We start from the raw sequence: 14,967 nt of genomic DNA, 5'->3' as shown, positions 1-14,967 counted from the left end.
CAGAAGCTCTATTTGATGTATATAGATCTCCTTGGCCCACTCTAAGTTGTTACTACGTTAAAGTTTGAGTGTATAGCACAATATTATGCACATATGAGAAATAACTATCAAGGGAACATAGTTTACTTATCAAGTCAGTCACTGCGTACCACGCTGTCTCCGTTAATCGCCTTATCTGTTGTTTGTAGGCACCATCGAAGAGGCAAATGATTTTTTTATGAGAACTGTTCCTCAACTGACCGGTAGGTGTCACAGTAAGTCTTGTAATATTTCTACTGTAGCTGTAAGGATTAGTACCTATCATTTCTCTGCTTACCATGTGAAAGCAGCAGCTCAAGTTGATAATAAAAATTTTCTCAGAACAATTTTCTCAGCTAGTAGGCAGTAATTTCTTTTCGCATTCAAACATTACTATTATTTTGCTTTGAAAGTCTTGCACGTTGTTGTTGTCTTCAGCAGACATACTGCAAGTGTCTATAGTGATTGACCAACTCACGTCGGCCTTTAAAATGCCTCAGCATACACTCAAAGAGTCTCACAATTTGGTTTTTCAATGTTCTTTCTAGAGATTTTCAGTACTTTGCTATCTGAGATCATATTCTTTAGCATTAGGACTTTCTTGGTTACTGAAAGGGATGTTAAAGTTATCCAGGACACTGTTTTCTTTCTGGATTATGTGTTTAGAGGGTAGTTTAACTACAACCAACACAGTTAAGGAGCAAAATAAATAAAGTCTGTGATGTGAAGTGGAAACAGCAATTAAGGGAGGTTGAATGCATTTGCAAAATTACACTTGACCTTGAAAACTCTAGTTAATAAAATGCAAGATTATGTTCATAATTTTAAACTTGAATGCTGTTTGTTATTGTAAAGTGATCTCTGTGATGGAGCATAGTTTTTAAAATGAATTTATTTGTATTTTTGGCATCTAACACAGCTAGAGGATCACAAGGCCTTGCAGCACTTACACCTTCAAGCTGACTTGAAACAGTCTTGTTCTCAGCAGTGTATGGTTGTGCAAGTCCAAACTGCAGATCGACGTGCTTCATACTGTCCACTATGCCAACCCTACCTGAAGAAGATGAACAACCAAAAGAGGCACAACATAACAGTACTCCTCCAGTCAAAGTAAGCACTGTTACATTTTTTTTTCTGATAATTATTTTGGAAACCTGAGGCTGAAACTCCTGAAGTCTGTAAAAAAAAACATATAGTCCTTAGCTATGTATTGGTGTGCTTTGATAAACCAATGAGGCTATGAATAATTGTTCAGCTAACTTTCTTAGGATTCTTCAAGTATTTTTTAGATCAATGTATGAAAATTAGTGTTAGTCCATGAAAATTCAACTTCTGAGAAAAGAGCATAGGCTTGTGCTTTAGGTAGTCTGGAAAAACCTGGTGTTGTTCTTACAGATGTATAGAAGATGCTCTCCAATTAGTACGTGTGTTAAAGATGGAAGTTTGCTTTTTGGTCTGTACTTTTTGTTAGTGCTTTACTTGCTATAGTAATAGCAGAATATGTTCGGAAACTGTACTGGATGTATGTGAGAGCTACCCATATGCATTCTGCTTCCATTGTATAAACATGTTTTCACATGTGTTATTTGAGGATGAATTGAAAAAACACATTGTGATGACAGTTGTGCCTTTTGATTGATTTATACCACCAATAGGGAGTAATTTTATGTTCTAATAATTCGGGGTTTTTTTGTTGTTTACTTAATGAGTGATTAGTTTAGCTGAATTAAAGAGTAACTATGTCACAGGATATCCAGATCATCCTGTTTCATGCAAACTGGTATGAAGGAGGAGAGAATTTATTATTTGGCACGTCTTCAGTTAAAGTGTATGATTGTCATTGGATTTGAGGACATGGTATTCTGTATTTTGGGTGAAAACATCCGCTACTTCAGCATCATTGGAAAATACTGTCACAGTGAACCCAACATTGATTTGTCATACATTCCATTTAAATTGCACATTGTGCAGAGTGTTAGTTTCCTGGCTTAAGATAAACACCTTAAATGGATGCAAGTTTATCAGACTATTAGTTGAGATTCATATGTTAGATAATGTGATTTGTGGGTTTGTTGTGTTGTGGATTTTTTTCCCCCTTTGTTTTTATAGTGCCCACATCCATTTGAGAAGTATGAAAGAGTACAAAAGACAGTATAAAACACCCTCAAAGATTATAAGAAGAAAAGAAGCTAGCAGGCATAAATGACTATTTCACAAATGCATATGTATACACAAAACAGTTCTGAGAAAAAGAAAATGAACGTAATGTTACGTGTAGCTTCTTGTGTAGTTGGGGTATCTTGTACATGATGGAAGGGTGGGGGTTGTATTTCTCAAAATGATTTTGAAAAATTGAATCTGGTTTTCCATTTCAGTTTTACTTACATAAGCTGCTGTATGGAAACTGTTGAATCACGGCCTGAACCACTGATTGATCACCTGAGGTGAGCACTGAGTCAGCCACAGGAGCACAGGTGAAGGCAGTTCACCTGTGTGACTGGAAGGGATGAAGTCTGGCTCCACCTCTCCCAGACCCCATTTAAGGGCTGACCACCACTGGGGAAGGATCTCTTGTTGGAGATCCCTCCTGTGTGGAGTAACAGGTGAGCCCTTCCTAATTTATTGGGTATCTTTATACCATCTGCATAATTGGTCCAAAAATATACTGTCCATCTGTGTTATATTGTGTGGGTACTACTCATTCAGGGTATTCACCCTACACTGCCAATAACAATATCTGTCAGAATTTTCAGTGGCTCTAGGTTTCTGATGGGAAGCTCCCATTAACCCATTTTGAGAGCAATTAACCCTATTCAAAGCTCTTTAACCCCTTTTTTGGTATGTGTCTGAATTATCTGTGTGCAGTTGAATTCTCAGTTGTGTGTTAATCTGGAAGTACTGAACATTTTAGATGTTTGATACAGAGTAATTTCTTCCAGCAAAGTTCATAAAACATTTAAATGTTGTGTTTAGCCACTTAATTAGCTGTAGTTATTTCACATGAAGACTATATGCTTTTGTTGATATCTTTAACTGATGCATTGTAGTTTTAAAAATATAAGAAGAGGAAAAACAAATTCTTACCAGTTAGCTTAGAAGATTTATTAACCTATACTTCTAGGGTTGGTTGTGAGATACTCCTTACCTCAAGTAAAAAATTTTGTCTTTTTCCAGCTTATCTTCTGTTTGTATCCTGAACTCTGTTTTTTTGTCTATTCAGATTGCTGAGAAAAAAGGTGTTTCACATGTTCATTATGTTTTTATTACAGTGATCATTCCATCACTCAAGTTTCTGGATTTCATTTTTTTATTCTTCCTGTTGAACTTTGTGCTCCTCCTTTATCAAATCACTGCATGCTACTTGTTTTGTTCTGAAGATGTACTGTACCTGTTTTGCCTTGTCCCCTGCTGTCTTTTTCAAAAAAATGTTGTTACAACTGAATTGCATTGCCTAACTTGAAAAACTTTCATCTCAACACTTCACATAAATGTACAAAAATCAAGTTGGCTTAAAACCCCATTTCTCTCAAAAGCCTTATTCTTCTAAGCCCTTCCACATGAGTCTCTGTTTCAGACCAAATATATTGTGCAATCCAGTCAAGGTTTTTCATTATTTTGTAAGGATGAGACCAGGTGGCAGATGACTTTTTCCAGTGCTTTGAAGAATTTAGGTAGTATACAGGAGAACTTTGTCATCGGACTTCTCTTGCACAGTGTCCCTTTTAGCAGAGATGCATTTTTCCCTTTACTGCTAAAATCCATCCAAATTTGGCTGGACTATAGAACTTTTAGAATCATCTTTTCTTAGGGAAGTCTTGGTAGAGCTTGACACCAGAATTTCTGCAGAACCTGTCTACCCTGAGCATCTTTGAACCTCTTCGGTCTTTTGTGATGTGAAAATTGCATTTATCATTCTCTCAGCCCTGCACAAGTCTCCCTGTCCCCCATAGTAGATCATACATAATCATCCTTGTAGCATCTATGAACAAATTCTCACCTAAATAGTAAACACTGAGTCAGTTTTACTATACATTTCTATGAGAGAAAGGTTTGGGATGTGAAGGGAGCAGAGACAAGTAGCAGGTAGGCACTGTTACTGGGTGAGAAGGGGCATCTACTGCAGGCAGCTGGAGAACAGTTATGTCTGAAAGTTGAATGGGAGGGAATTTGTAGACAGGCACTGGGAATATGATGGAAAACTTCTTTCTAATCCTTATGTGGGTGTAAAACTGTGTGAAAGAATAAACTTCCAGTTAGAGCTCATGTTCTAATACCTGCATACTTTAATCTGAATATATATGAAGAGTTTAAAGATATATATTTTTAATTAAAGCCAGCTGACCCTGAAATATCCTCATGCACTAGCTCTTCTTGCCACTCCTTATGCTAAAGATTTCAATAACAGGAAATGCAAATTTCCATCTGTGTAAGAGTTATGCTATTACTGTTGCTGATCATTTAACGTATTTTAACTGACCTTAAGTACACTTGGAGTATTTTCTTTTTTTTTGAACTAGCTGTTTTTAGAGTCTTAAAATGGAACTGAGTGACTTTTAGGCTGATGTTCTTATAGCATACAAAAGATCATGTAGTCAGGAGATTACTATAAACAGTGTGCATGCATACTTCTCTGACCTACAAGCATAGCAGTCACCTGCTTTTTTGTCATTTGGCTGCTAGACAAAATGTATAGGTAGTAGCATTTTCAAGAATACTACTGAAAATAGGTTTCAAATTATTATACACAATCAGTTGCATGCTTGTATCACATAATTGATGATTTTACACTTTTATAGGAATATTTTTCTAAAACTTTTATGCCCCTATTTTCTTGGTATGTTTTCCGTACTGCTCTTCAGTAATTAATGTGTTCTTGCCCGGAAACATTGTATGAGTTTTGTATCTACAGAACTGTGGACCTGAATCAAGTGCAATCTATGACAGAACCATGAATCCCAAATCAGATGTATAACTAAAAACATATTAATTTGCTTTTGCGGGGAACATGTGTTACACTCTATGCTATACTACTGCATCGTTTTCAAAGTCATTCAGAGTTCTCTGAATCAGGGAGTATTTTATGTCAAGAGCAGTAAAATATGTCCCTTAGAAACGTTGGAAGGAGTTCTGTTGTAGCTGTTAGTTATCAAATATGTCATTATTAATATCTTTCTGTATAATTTTATTTCGATTTATGCACTTGCCACTTGTTTGTATTAACAAACCTTAGGACTACACTAAGTTTTCCCTACAACACTACATGTCTGAAACAAAATTGTTAATTGATAACCTTGTATTAAAAAAATCAAAACGATTGAGTTTTCTATGCTCTAAAACATTGACATGTCAAGCTTAAGTATCACAGGTAATCCTTCAAATGCATGAATTACTTTTTACAACAGCTCTTTATTTTCTGGTTTAACAAATATTACTAATTTTTTTATTCTTAATTCATTGTTTTTATCAGCTGTTAGTAGGCAAACATTCTTGAAACAGTAAGCACAACTGAGAGCAAATGGTATTTGCAAAATGTTTATAACAGTTGAACATAAGTGGCTTTGCACTAGGGTTAGTAAACAGTGCTCTTCCTCAAGATTCAGAAATGTCACAGGATCATGGAATGTTGGATTGGAGGGGGTCTTTAAAGTTTGTTTAGTTCTAACTTACCTACCTTGAGCAGAGACACAAATGCCAACTGAAGTCAAAATTTTTTATGGAACTTTGGGATATTGTTTCAAGGAAAACTTAGAATAAAAATGACTAAATAAAATAACATTCTTGTTTTACATACTACCATGTAGCAGAAGCAATTGTAATTGTTTTCACCAGTGTAAGTAAAGGTTTGTAACTCAAATTTGTCTTACCAAATAAAAGTTAATTCTCAGTTCAGTTATGTAAGTTAAATACAGTAAACTACATTATTTTTGCCACAGATGTATCTTCAGTATTTTGAATTTCTGCTTTACTTTTATTTTTCTTTCAAAACATTCAGGATACTGGTGCTGAAGGAACTGCAATCTGTATGCCTCCTATTGTTCTTCCAGAGAATGCTGGTATGCCTGATGTAGAAATTGATAAAAATCTGGTTAACAGGTACTACATAATGATACCAACTTATGCATAGTTTTGTACAGTAATTCCAGGAGCTGTGTTTCTAAGAGTTTGCTTTGAAATACGTCATATCAAAGCATTGATGTGTCCTTGTACACAGGTGGTTCCAAAAGTAATAGTAATGCCTCCTATTTATTCCCATGGTAACTTCAACAGACACAAAAAACACAATAGCACTGCTTGTTAGAGCTAATTTTCAGCTACAGAACACTCACTTTCAACATAGTCACCACCATAAGCTCTGTGTTATCACCAGCAATTCTGAGCTCATAAAAGTCTGAACGAGTGGAGGTAACCCACTGTCATCATTGTTGAAGTGTACCACCCACCACCTCACTATGCTCACATCCACGGTTTGGTTGTCATAAACATTCAGCAAACATCGAAGAGTGTCAGTGATTTCCACTTTTTCCACATGGATGAATTCAGTGATGCACTTTTGCTTCATCCGTACTTACTTGTCAGGCACCTTTTTTTCAGACTGTGCCTTTGCTGCTGTCTGTTACATGGAAACAAAATTTAAGAGAATATTGGGTGGAAGGTGAAAATTTTATTGTCATACCACCAACATCCACCTGATATTGTGGGCCAACATAGTAAAATAGGAGATATTATTTTAGGATCAGCCCTTGTAATAATTAGAATATATTGTCTTTACTTTTGAGTGCAGGGAAATAAGGTGCTGGAAGTACAGTTGACAGTGAATGAGCAGTTTCTTATGTCACTTAACCTGCAAAATGTTTTCTTTCCCTAATAAATGTTTTTTTCCTAATCTTTCATAATAGAGTAATTTAAATAAAAATGAATTAAGGATATGCATGCTTTGACTTACTGCTACAACTTCTGAAGTCTATCCTGATAAAAAGTAGAGTATGGCCTAGTGAAGGAAAAAAGTACTTTGTCCTTTCCTAGGCATAAAATGGGGTGTGTGTGCTACAACTGTCTATCTATACTAGGGTGACTGACAATTTAATTCTTCGTATTCAATGCATGGCACAAGTCCTCATTCTTTGTATGTCTAAATCTTAAATATTTAACTGGACTCAGTCAATCAGCAATTGAAGTAATAAAGTTTCCCCACCCTCCCTACACAGGAAAGTTTTTCAATTTAATAACTAAATCCCAAATTCTAGTCTACTGCTTATATATGCGTATACTGGTAGTCCTGCCCTTATTCATATAAGTACTTCCAGTGAAGCAATAAGAACTTGGGAAACAGATAGGGCTGCATTCCTGAGCTACTGTGGAAATATGCATATAAGTTAAAAACTCAAGCAGATAACGTTTCTAAGACAGTTGAAACATTTAAGTATATAAAAACTAAATACAGTGAACTTTTGAAGCAAATAATTGGGCCTATTCAGGTAGAGCTAAAATAGCACCTTAAGTTCAAGCGAACATGAAAGTGAGTTACTGAATGGAAATACTGTTGTTTTAAGTCTACTAATAAGTCATACTTAAATTGTCTTGGGAATGTATTAACCTAGCCTTAAGTTATCTGAGAACCTGATCAGTAACTATTGATCAAGATCTGTGCTGTAATTTGTTTGTATCTTTAAAATATGCTTCCCTGAACTTAAAGATTGCTCAAGAGTTACAGTTACAATGAAACTATTAAAAAAAAAAAACAACATTATCTGCTGGATCATCGCTTAAATTTATGAGACATTCTTCTGGCTCTGTGTAATTGCAGTAGCTTAAGAAATAATTTTGAAGCATAGAACTTATTTTAGGAGACTGTAATGACTGATGAAGACGAAAAATAACTTCTTGCAACATACTGTATTTAGATTCGTTTTATGCCATAATTGGAAAACTACATTTTTTTTAACTCAATCATTAAACTCAAGATTTTCTGCTAAGTTGAATGAAGGCAAATTGGAAATACTTTTTATTTTTTGCTTTCTCAATTCCATTCTAATATATTTGTTACAAGTGTATTTTTAATATTTCCTCTTTTAATGTGATTTCTTTAGAGATAGTTAAAATAACAAGTCTTGTTTTTTAGTGACATATCCCATAATACGTTTTTCATTCATTTTTCTCTCTAGACCTCGTAGTCCTCATAGAAGACTTTCTAACCGTGGCAATAGGAATTCAACAAGTTCATTGACTTCTGTGGGTAAGCAATTATTATTCATTTAAGCTAGGCTTTTTCAGTGAAAATGTGACGTGCAAAGAAGACATAGGTATAGACTCGGACTCGTTTGACCACATCTTTCTTTTCCTGTGCATGCTTATTTGTAATGCATGCACAGTGAATTATCAGTACCACAATGCATAGTGATCAAAAGTTTGATTGAAAGTGGCTTGCACGTAAACAGGTCCAGAGAAATATGTATATGGTTAGTTTCATAAAATTGTCAGATTAGTATTTGAGCTTAACATTTTTAGAATGCCAGAGATGTACAAGTTTGAAATCCCTGCAGTGTTCAAAATACTGCTCAGTAATACTGATTTTGGTTACTTTTGAAATGCTGGAACTTTTGCTTAAGTCTCAAATTATTTAGTTTGGTCACCGTATCATAATATACTTTTAATGAAAACAAGTAGGCTAACCTAGAGTTATTATTCATTTCTTAATAAGAGTTCATACAAACAGTATTTCCACTGTTGTACTGGGATTAACTTCTCAGCCCTGCAGAGAGATGGTGCTTGCTGTTCAGTGCAGCATATACCTTTACTTTCTTTGGCTAGTGGTTTTCAGGTAACATTTTCCCTAAAATTCGGTTAAAATGTATAGAACCTATTTACACCAACTCATACAGATAGGACCTTTTTGACAACAGGCTGTATTTCTTGCTTAGTGGTAGCCTAAAGAATTGTAAAAATTAGTGTTCAAAGATTGCTGTTTTCAACCAAATTGGAAGTTAAAAATTAATGAGTTTCTTTGACAATTAATTAAAATTCTTCAGAAAACAACGTTTGTGTCCAAGAATCTAAGTGTAGATCTGTGTTCTTTCAGTTTTTCGTCCATGCACTCTCCTGGGCCACATATTCACATGGATGTAAGTGGACATAAGGAAAACAAATTTCAATTTTGGCTTTTATTAATCTCTCACATTTTTTTTTTAATAAATGCATTTTCTGGGAGGATCTGTAGTTCCTTTGGAATATTCTTGCATATTTACAAAATGATAGAGCTTATTTTCCTATTTTAAGTGGCTTAATAACTCTTAGGGCTTAGATATTAAAATTTTGCCTTTATTCTTGCCAGGTGCAGCTTTATTGTTGCTGCTTCAGTTGTGGAAATACCCTATCTATATGAAATGCACTCTTATGAATTCTGTACTCTGTACTTTTCTTCTATAGAAGACTTAATGGAATAATGTGCATGTTAAACTAGTGTGCATAAATCTATGCCATATTTATGGGGCCTTAGACTTGAAAAACTGGAAATCCAAAACTCATGGAAAAATTGAGTCTACAGCAGAAATGCCATGACAGCTAGTTAAGATGGATCTAAAGCCACTTCCATTGTGACAAACTAGAATTTCAGAAGGTTATCATTGTTTTTGGCGATTTGACCTAAAAGCTGAGTCTGTAACTGCGTTAGATGAGCAGGCATGAATTTTTAATTAATGGAAACTCAAAGCAGAACTTTGAATTTTCACACTGGTTGTTCCAAACTACCATGTGGATATGTGAGGTACTGTTCTAATTCTGCCATTTTCAACCCAGACAGCGATGGTCATGTGATTGATCTGGTAAATGATCAGCTACCAGATGTCAGCATATCAGAAGAAGACAAAAAGAAGAACCTTGAATTACTAGAAGAAGCAAAGAAAGCGAGTGAAAGATTTTTAATGCGCAGAGGCAGAAAGTCAAGAAGCAGCCTCCCTGAGTCACCTACAGGTAAGTATAGATTTTGAGGATACAGTTTTATATTGTACACTGAAAATCTGCAAAAGCACAAAAAAGCCTCTACTGTAATGCATACACTGCTACTACGTGCCTACATTTTGTTAATTTGTTGGTCAGTCTCTCAGCTGCTCTTCACTTTTCTTTATAAAATAGAAACAATCAATCTCTATATTTAGGTTTAAAAGTGGAAGACAGTGTTTATAGGTTCCCAAACTATACAGTGAAGACAACATAATGTGAAAGCAGGAAGTTTTTCAATCAGAATGTTAAAGAAACAAAAAATCTGAAATTCGTTTCTCAATGTTTTCTGCATAATGTTCCAACTGGAGAGAAAATGATACTTTGACAAGATGTTTATACTAAGGAAAACCATTCCACTGAAATATAATTACACAATTTTTTATTCTGGATATAGTCATAACTAAGCTAAGCGAATCAGATCTTCATTTAAAAAAAGAAATTTTGTTCTGGAGTGTTATTAGAAATAAATTCCTTCATATGAAGTGTTTGAGGGTTAGGACAAAGTCATTTTATTTTTAAAAAGGGCTATAAATTAGCTCTGAAGTATCAAATCAAAATAAAATTGTCTCAAAATCCGGTTGACCCTTTCTGTAAGGAGATGAAGGTTTATACATTTTTAAATTAAAATTTCCTTTTTTCTAAATTCGTTATGATTCCTTCTCTTGTGTCCAGTTCTCAGAATTGTCATGAAACTCATGAAACTGAGGGAAATGAAACTTTACATATTAACAGAATTCATTAGTTTGTGCTAAGTACATGAGATAAAATTTATTCTGAGTTCCTAATAGTTAAGTATAACTTGGCAATTAAAATGTCTGCTCAAGCTTTGGACAAATGTGACTAATTGATGACTGCAAGACTAATGTTTTAATCTTACCTAAATCTAAAAATTCAGAAACCATAAGTTTAGAGTGTAAAATTGCTTTTTTTTTTTGTCTTTATGAAGCAGTTTCACCTACCCTTAGTCCAAAAGTTTCACCAGTTACATCTCGGAGCAACTCTCTTACTCTTCCTATTCCATCAGGTAAAAAGTTCTATGCAGGTTCAAATCACATATAGATACTCATAGGAAATATATTCATAATAACCTCTGGAGAATGAATTAATCTGTAGATTAAAGCATCTACCTGTGAATGTGGCAAAGCTCATTAGTGCTTATATATTTACATATTTTTCTTTATTGTTTTACTCCTGTAATGCTGCTGCTAGGCTGCAGGTTCTTATTCACTCTTTTAAATAATAGAATTGTGATATTTTCTGATGATCTTTCACTTCTAATATTTCAGGTTTTACTTTTCTGGCCAAATAATATGTTATTAAGTTTTGGTCTTAGCATATGATATGTAACTGTGTGTGTATGCATTTGATAGTGTGCAGTATTCACAATTTTGAACAAACACATCGGGATATTCTTTAATCACGTGCATCTTCCTAGGGTCTGATGTATGTACAGCCACTAGTGTTGAGTCAGTATCTCCAGTTCAGGTAAGAAAGAGCTGGGTATTCTGTAGAGTAACCTGACTATTGAAGTACTACATTACACTGTTCTATTCATTTCTGAGGAAAATGAGTGTTTTCAATACCATTTTCTATGCTCAAATGAGATTACTGGCATGTTTTTCTACAAATTCAGGAATTCATAACTGTTAATTTTGAAGTCTGAAATCCATCATGTAATGAACACCAAAGAATCATAGGGGATTGTGAAATACATCAAATGGAAAGAGATTCAATATAATCCTAATTGATGGAAAAATAACCCTAATTCCTAAGACTACTTCATAAATAAATGAGACAATGTAAAAAAAAAAAATAAAATTCAAGGTCAGCCCTTAATGTCTGTATTCAGCATTTGCAGCACAGATGTGAAAGAAGGTCTTGTAAGACAATTTTTTTCCTTTTTTGCTAGAATAACAGAACATTTAAAGAGGATGACAGGCAAACTGCAGAGGTAAGCGTTTCATATGGTGTCCCACTAAATATGACTGTTTTTTATAAGCACATATGCAAGTTATTTATGTGGCTAAATGAACTAAAAACTGTGCTACACAAACAGAAAAGCAATACTCAACTAAGAAAAAAAAATTCTGACCTAAGAAAGCAAAGCACCAGCAAATATAGTAGAGGAAAACAGGCTACAGCTGTGGTCTGCATCCATTTTTTATTCATGCGTTATCTTAATTCAAATCAATATGCCAAGTCACTTCAGAATTAAAGTAAAAATACCTACTACAGCTACTACTGTACGTGCTTCTGTTTCAGATGGATGAACTCTTTTATACCAATTTAGCTGAGCAGAAAAGGTTACCATACTGCTGATAGGATGTTATAGTTTTGTCTTGCTATTGGTTGAGCAGTTTATGTGAATGCTTTCTGATTTGCTTTAGGTAACATCACGTGGCCCTTTAAAAAGATTTTGTCAGGAGTGGATTAGGCAATGCTTTAAAGATGTATCTGCCCAGTTCTGTAGCAGTTACAAAATGGAAAAGTAGCAACACACTTAGGCCAGACCCCAGAAATGGAGCGTGTTTGTTGCCTTAAATAACTGACACGGATGCTCTTAGACAAAAGTGTAGGTTCTCTACCAAAGTAGAGAAAGAATGAGCAGTTGTTCTTCCATCAGTTCTAACGGAGACTGCAACTACATTATAATGTGGTGATATAAGCTGAATAAGATTCCATGTAGTTTGCACACATACAATCTGCCTCAGTTACTGTATCACAGTAAGAATAGGATGGCTAACATACCTATACCTCCATAGGCCTAAAACCTGGAAGAGCCTTAGATCTGGCTGGTAGGGTTTTTGGTGTTAAAATCCTGTATACTCAATATAACAGTGCAAATTATTCATCCCAAGTAACAGTGGAATAAAAGAAAATGAATATATGGTTTTGTTACTTAAGTAATCAAGTAATTTTTAATGAGAGTTTTCAGTGGTATTATATTATAGAGCAGCTACAGTATGCGCTTTCTCTGTCACATCTCCATGTTCCCTTCTATTTCCACGTCTAGTGGTGTATTTCATTATTTTTGTGTACAAGTCCATATTTTTACTCTTGGGAGATGAGGAACAATCAAAAACAGAAAACAATCACAGCATGGAAACTAGAAAATCTCTAAGATCTAGGAATAGAGGCAGACACTCAGGCAAACCTTAGGTTAGGATGATCAACTTTCATTAAGTTGATGATAATCCTGGTTATATGAGGATTTCTGGAATGAGGAGCATGTTATCTTGAAGTTTCACAGAAGAGTTTCCCAATTTCTTTTTTTTCAAGTGCACTTAAAAATTGTTGTTACAGCAGGTGTTGAAAGGCAAATATCAATGAAGGAAAATTACTCTATACAGTGGAAAGGAGAAAATGACATTTGTTTATCTGTTTTGTGTCCCACTACTTTCAGAATGTTCCCAAAGGTTTGATGGATCGGAGGCTGAATGATCAACGAAAGATTTCTCAGGGAAGGCTGGTTCCTCGTTCTGCTGGTTTTGAAAAACCCAAAGAAAAACACTCTGAACAAAAAGAAAACTTTGATCCATGTAAGCATGTAGATACTTCACCTAAATGCTCACCTTCAGGTAGTGATGGTGGCAGAATGTCTCTTAACACTTGCTTGAATGTTTGCGAAAATGAACTCGGAAAATCCTTTCTCAAGAAAGTAAAAGAAAATGATGTTCCTTTAAGAACCTATCTACCAGGACCAGGAATAGGAAATACAGGCTCAAAGGTGAAAAGCCCAGTTCCAGAAATGAGGGACCATAAAGTTTCTTTTAAACCAGAATTCAAAGTGTGTGGGCTGCGTCCTCCTCTACTACGAGCTGTATCATGGGATAGTTTAGAGCCTGGACAGAAAGATAAAACACCCTTAAAGTTACCATCAGAGGAAGACAAAAGCTTTGTTGTTGGTAATAAATCCAGCAATCAAATAAAAGCATTCAAAGACCTCCAAATACAAGTTCAACCTGTTCGGATGCAGAAATTGACAAAACTCAGAGAGGTGAGTCCTAATTGTATCCTTTCTAAAACTTATTTTTGTTTCTTACTGAACTTGCAACTTGCTTCACCTTATTTTTTTATAATTTCAAGAAAGGTACATTAATATAATGAGTAACAGTTTCAGCAAAATCAAATTGATACTGAGTTATTTGTCCTTTGTATCTTAAATAAATAGTAACCTATAACTAAAAGCCATGGAATTAAATTCTTTGCTAGGTCTGTCTGAAGAGACAGCTGCACTGTTATCTCTTCTATATGCACTTATGTGCTCTTGCACATGTGTCTTTTTGCTCTGTGTCAAGCAAACTAATTGTTTTTTTTTTAAAAAGGTGAGTATAAATCAGTTTCTCTTTTTTTGCACAGTTAACATGAACTTTAAACAGGAAGCAGTTGACTAACGATCATGTCATTTGTAAAACATACAAGTAAAATGATCTCTTCTGGTTTCTAAGAAGGATTTTAGTTCTGAAGAATCTTTCCTTCCTGAGGATGTAATAACATGCTCTTTAAAAGGGTTGCTTAGGCTCTTTTACTTCCTTTCTGTACTGTTATTTTTCTGCTCCTTCAGAATTTTCCTCAGAACCAGACTCTTAAAAAAAATACTAACAGGCTGATTTCTGTGTGAACGAGACCTGTATATAAATTGAAAGCTTGAACTTAAGTTTAGAAATGTATACTCTAGTTTTGTTTAAGGGCTTAATACCTCTTGCAACTCATAAAATGTTTCTAAGTGTTCTTTGGATTTAAGAATGACTTCTTCAGTTGGGTGTTTTTTGAATCCTTGTTTGTCTCTTGGCAGTCTCCCTTTTAAGTGCAGTAGTTTTATCATTCGGGAATATTGACCTTTGAAATAATATGACATTTAAAAGATCCCAGGTGACAGAAAGTTGTTTTGGTGTTGTCTTTTGCTACTTGAACATCCTCACAGAATGTCTTACAGTGCCCAAAGTTTTAGAA

At 34.7% G+C, this 14,967-nt stretch overlaps 1 protein-coding gene across 4 annotated transcripts in view; it reads left to right on the top strand.

Moving 5' to 3' along the window:
* Nucleotides 1–214: 214 nt before the first annotated feature.
* The window catches only part of IRAG1 (inositol 1,4,5-triphosphate receptor associated 1), a 32,258-nt gene continuing 17,505 nt past the window's right edge, over nt 215–14,967 (top strand). For 3 of the 4 annotated variants that reach the window (XM_065755310.1, XM_065755312.1, XM_065755309.1), the window contains exons 1-9: nt 215–242; nt 938–1,128; nt 6,011–6,111; nt 8,181–8,251; nt 9,811–9,984; nt 10,961–11,038; nt 11,450–11,499; nt 11,924–11,965; nt 13,418–14,011. In XM_065755310.1, the coding sequence (XP_065611382.1) occupies nt 1,060–1,128; nt 6,011–6,111; nt 8,181–8,251; nt 9,811–9,984; nt 10,961–11,038; nt 11,450–11,499; nt 11,924–11,965; nt 13,418–14,011 (1,179 nt within the window). In that variant the 5' untranslated portion in view covers nt 215–242; nt 938–1,059. The remainder of the gene's footprint in view (nt 243–937; nt 1,129–6,010; nt 6,112–8,180; nt 8,252–9,810; nt 9,985–10,960; nt 11,039–11,449; nt 11,500–11,923; nt 11,966–13,417; nt 14,012–14,967) is intronic. The other variant, XM_065755311.1, reaches the window with a different exon arrangement.

Source organism: Cyrtonyx montezumae, unplaced genomic scaffold (genome assembly GCF_038088225.1).
Source record: "Cyrtonyx montezumae isolate F1298 unplaced genomic scaffold, pur_monq_1.0 scaffold_10, whole genome shotgun sequence".
NCBI classification, from domain to species: Eukaryota; Metazoa; Chordata; class Aves; order Galliformes; family Odontophoridae; genus Cyrtonyx; species Cyrtonyx montezumae.
The sequence above is the reverse complement of the archived record's forward strand: the minus strand, read 5'-3'. Positions and strand labels throughout refer to the sequence as shown.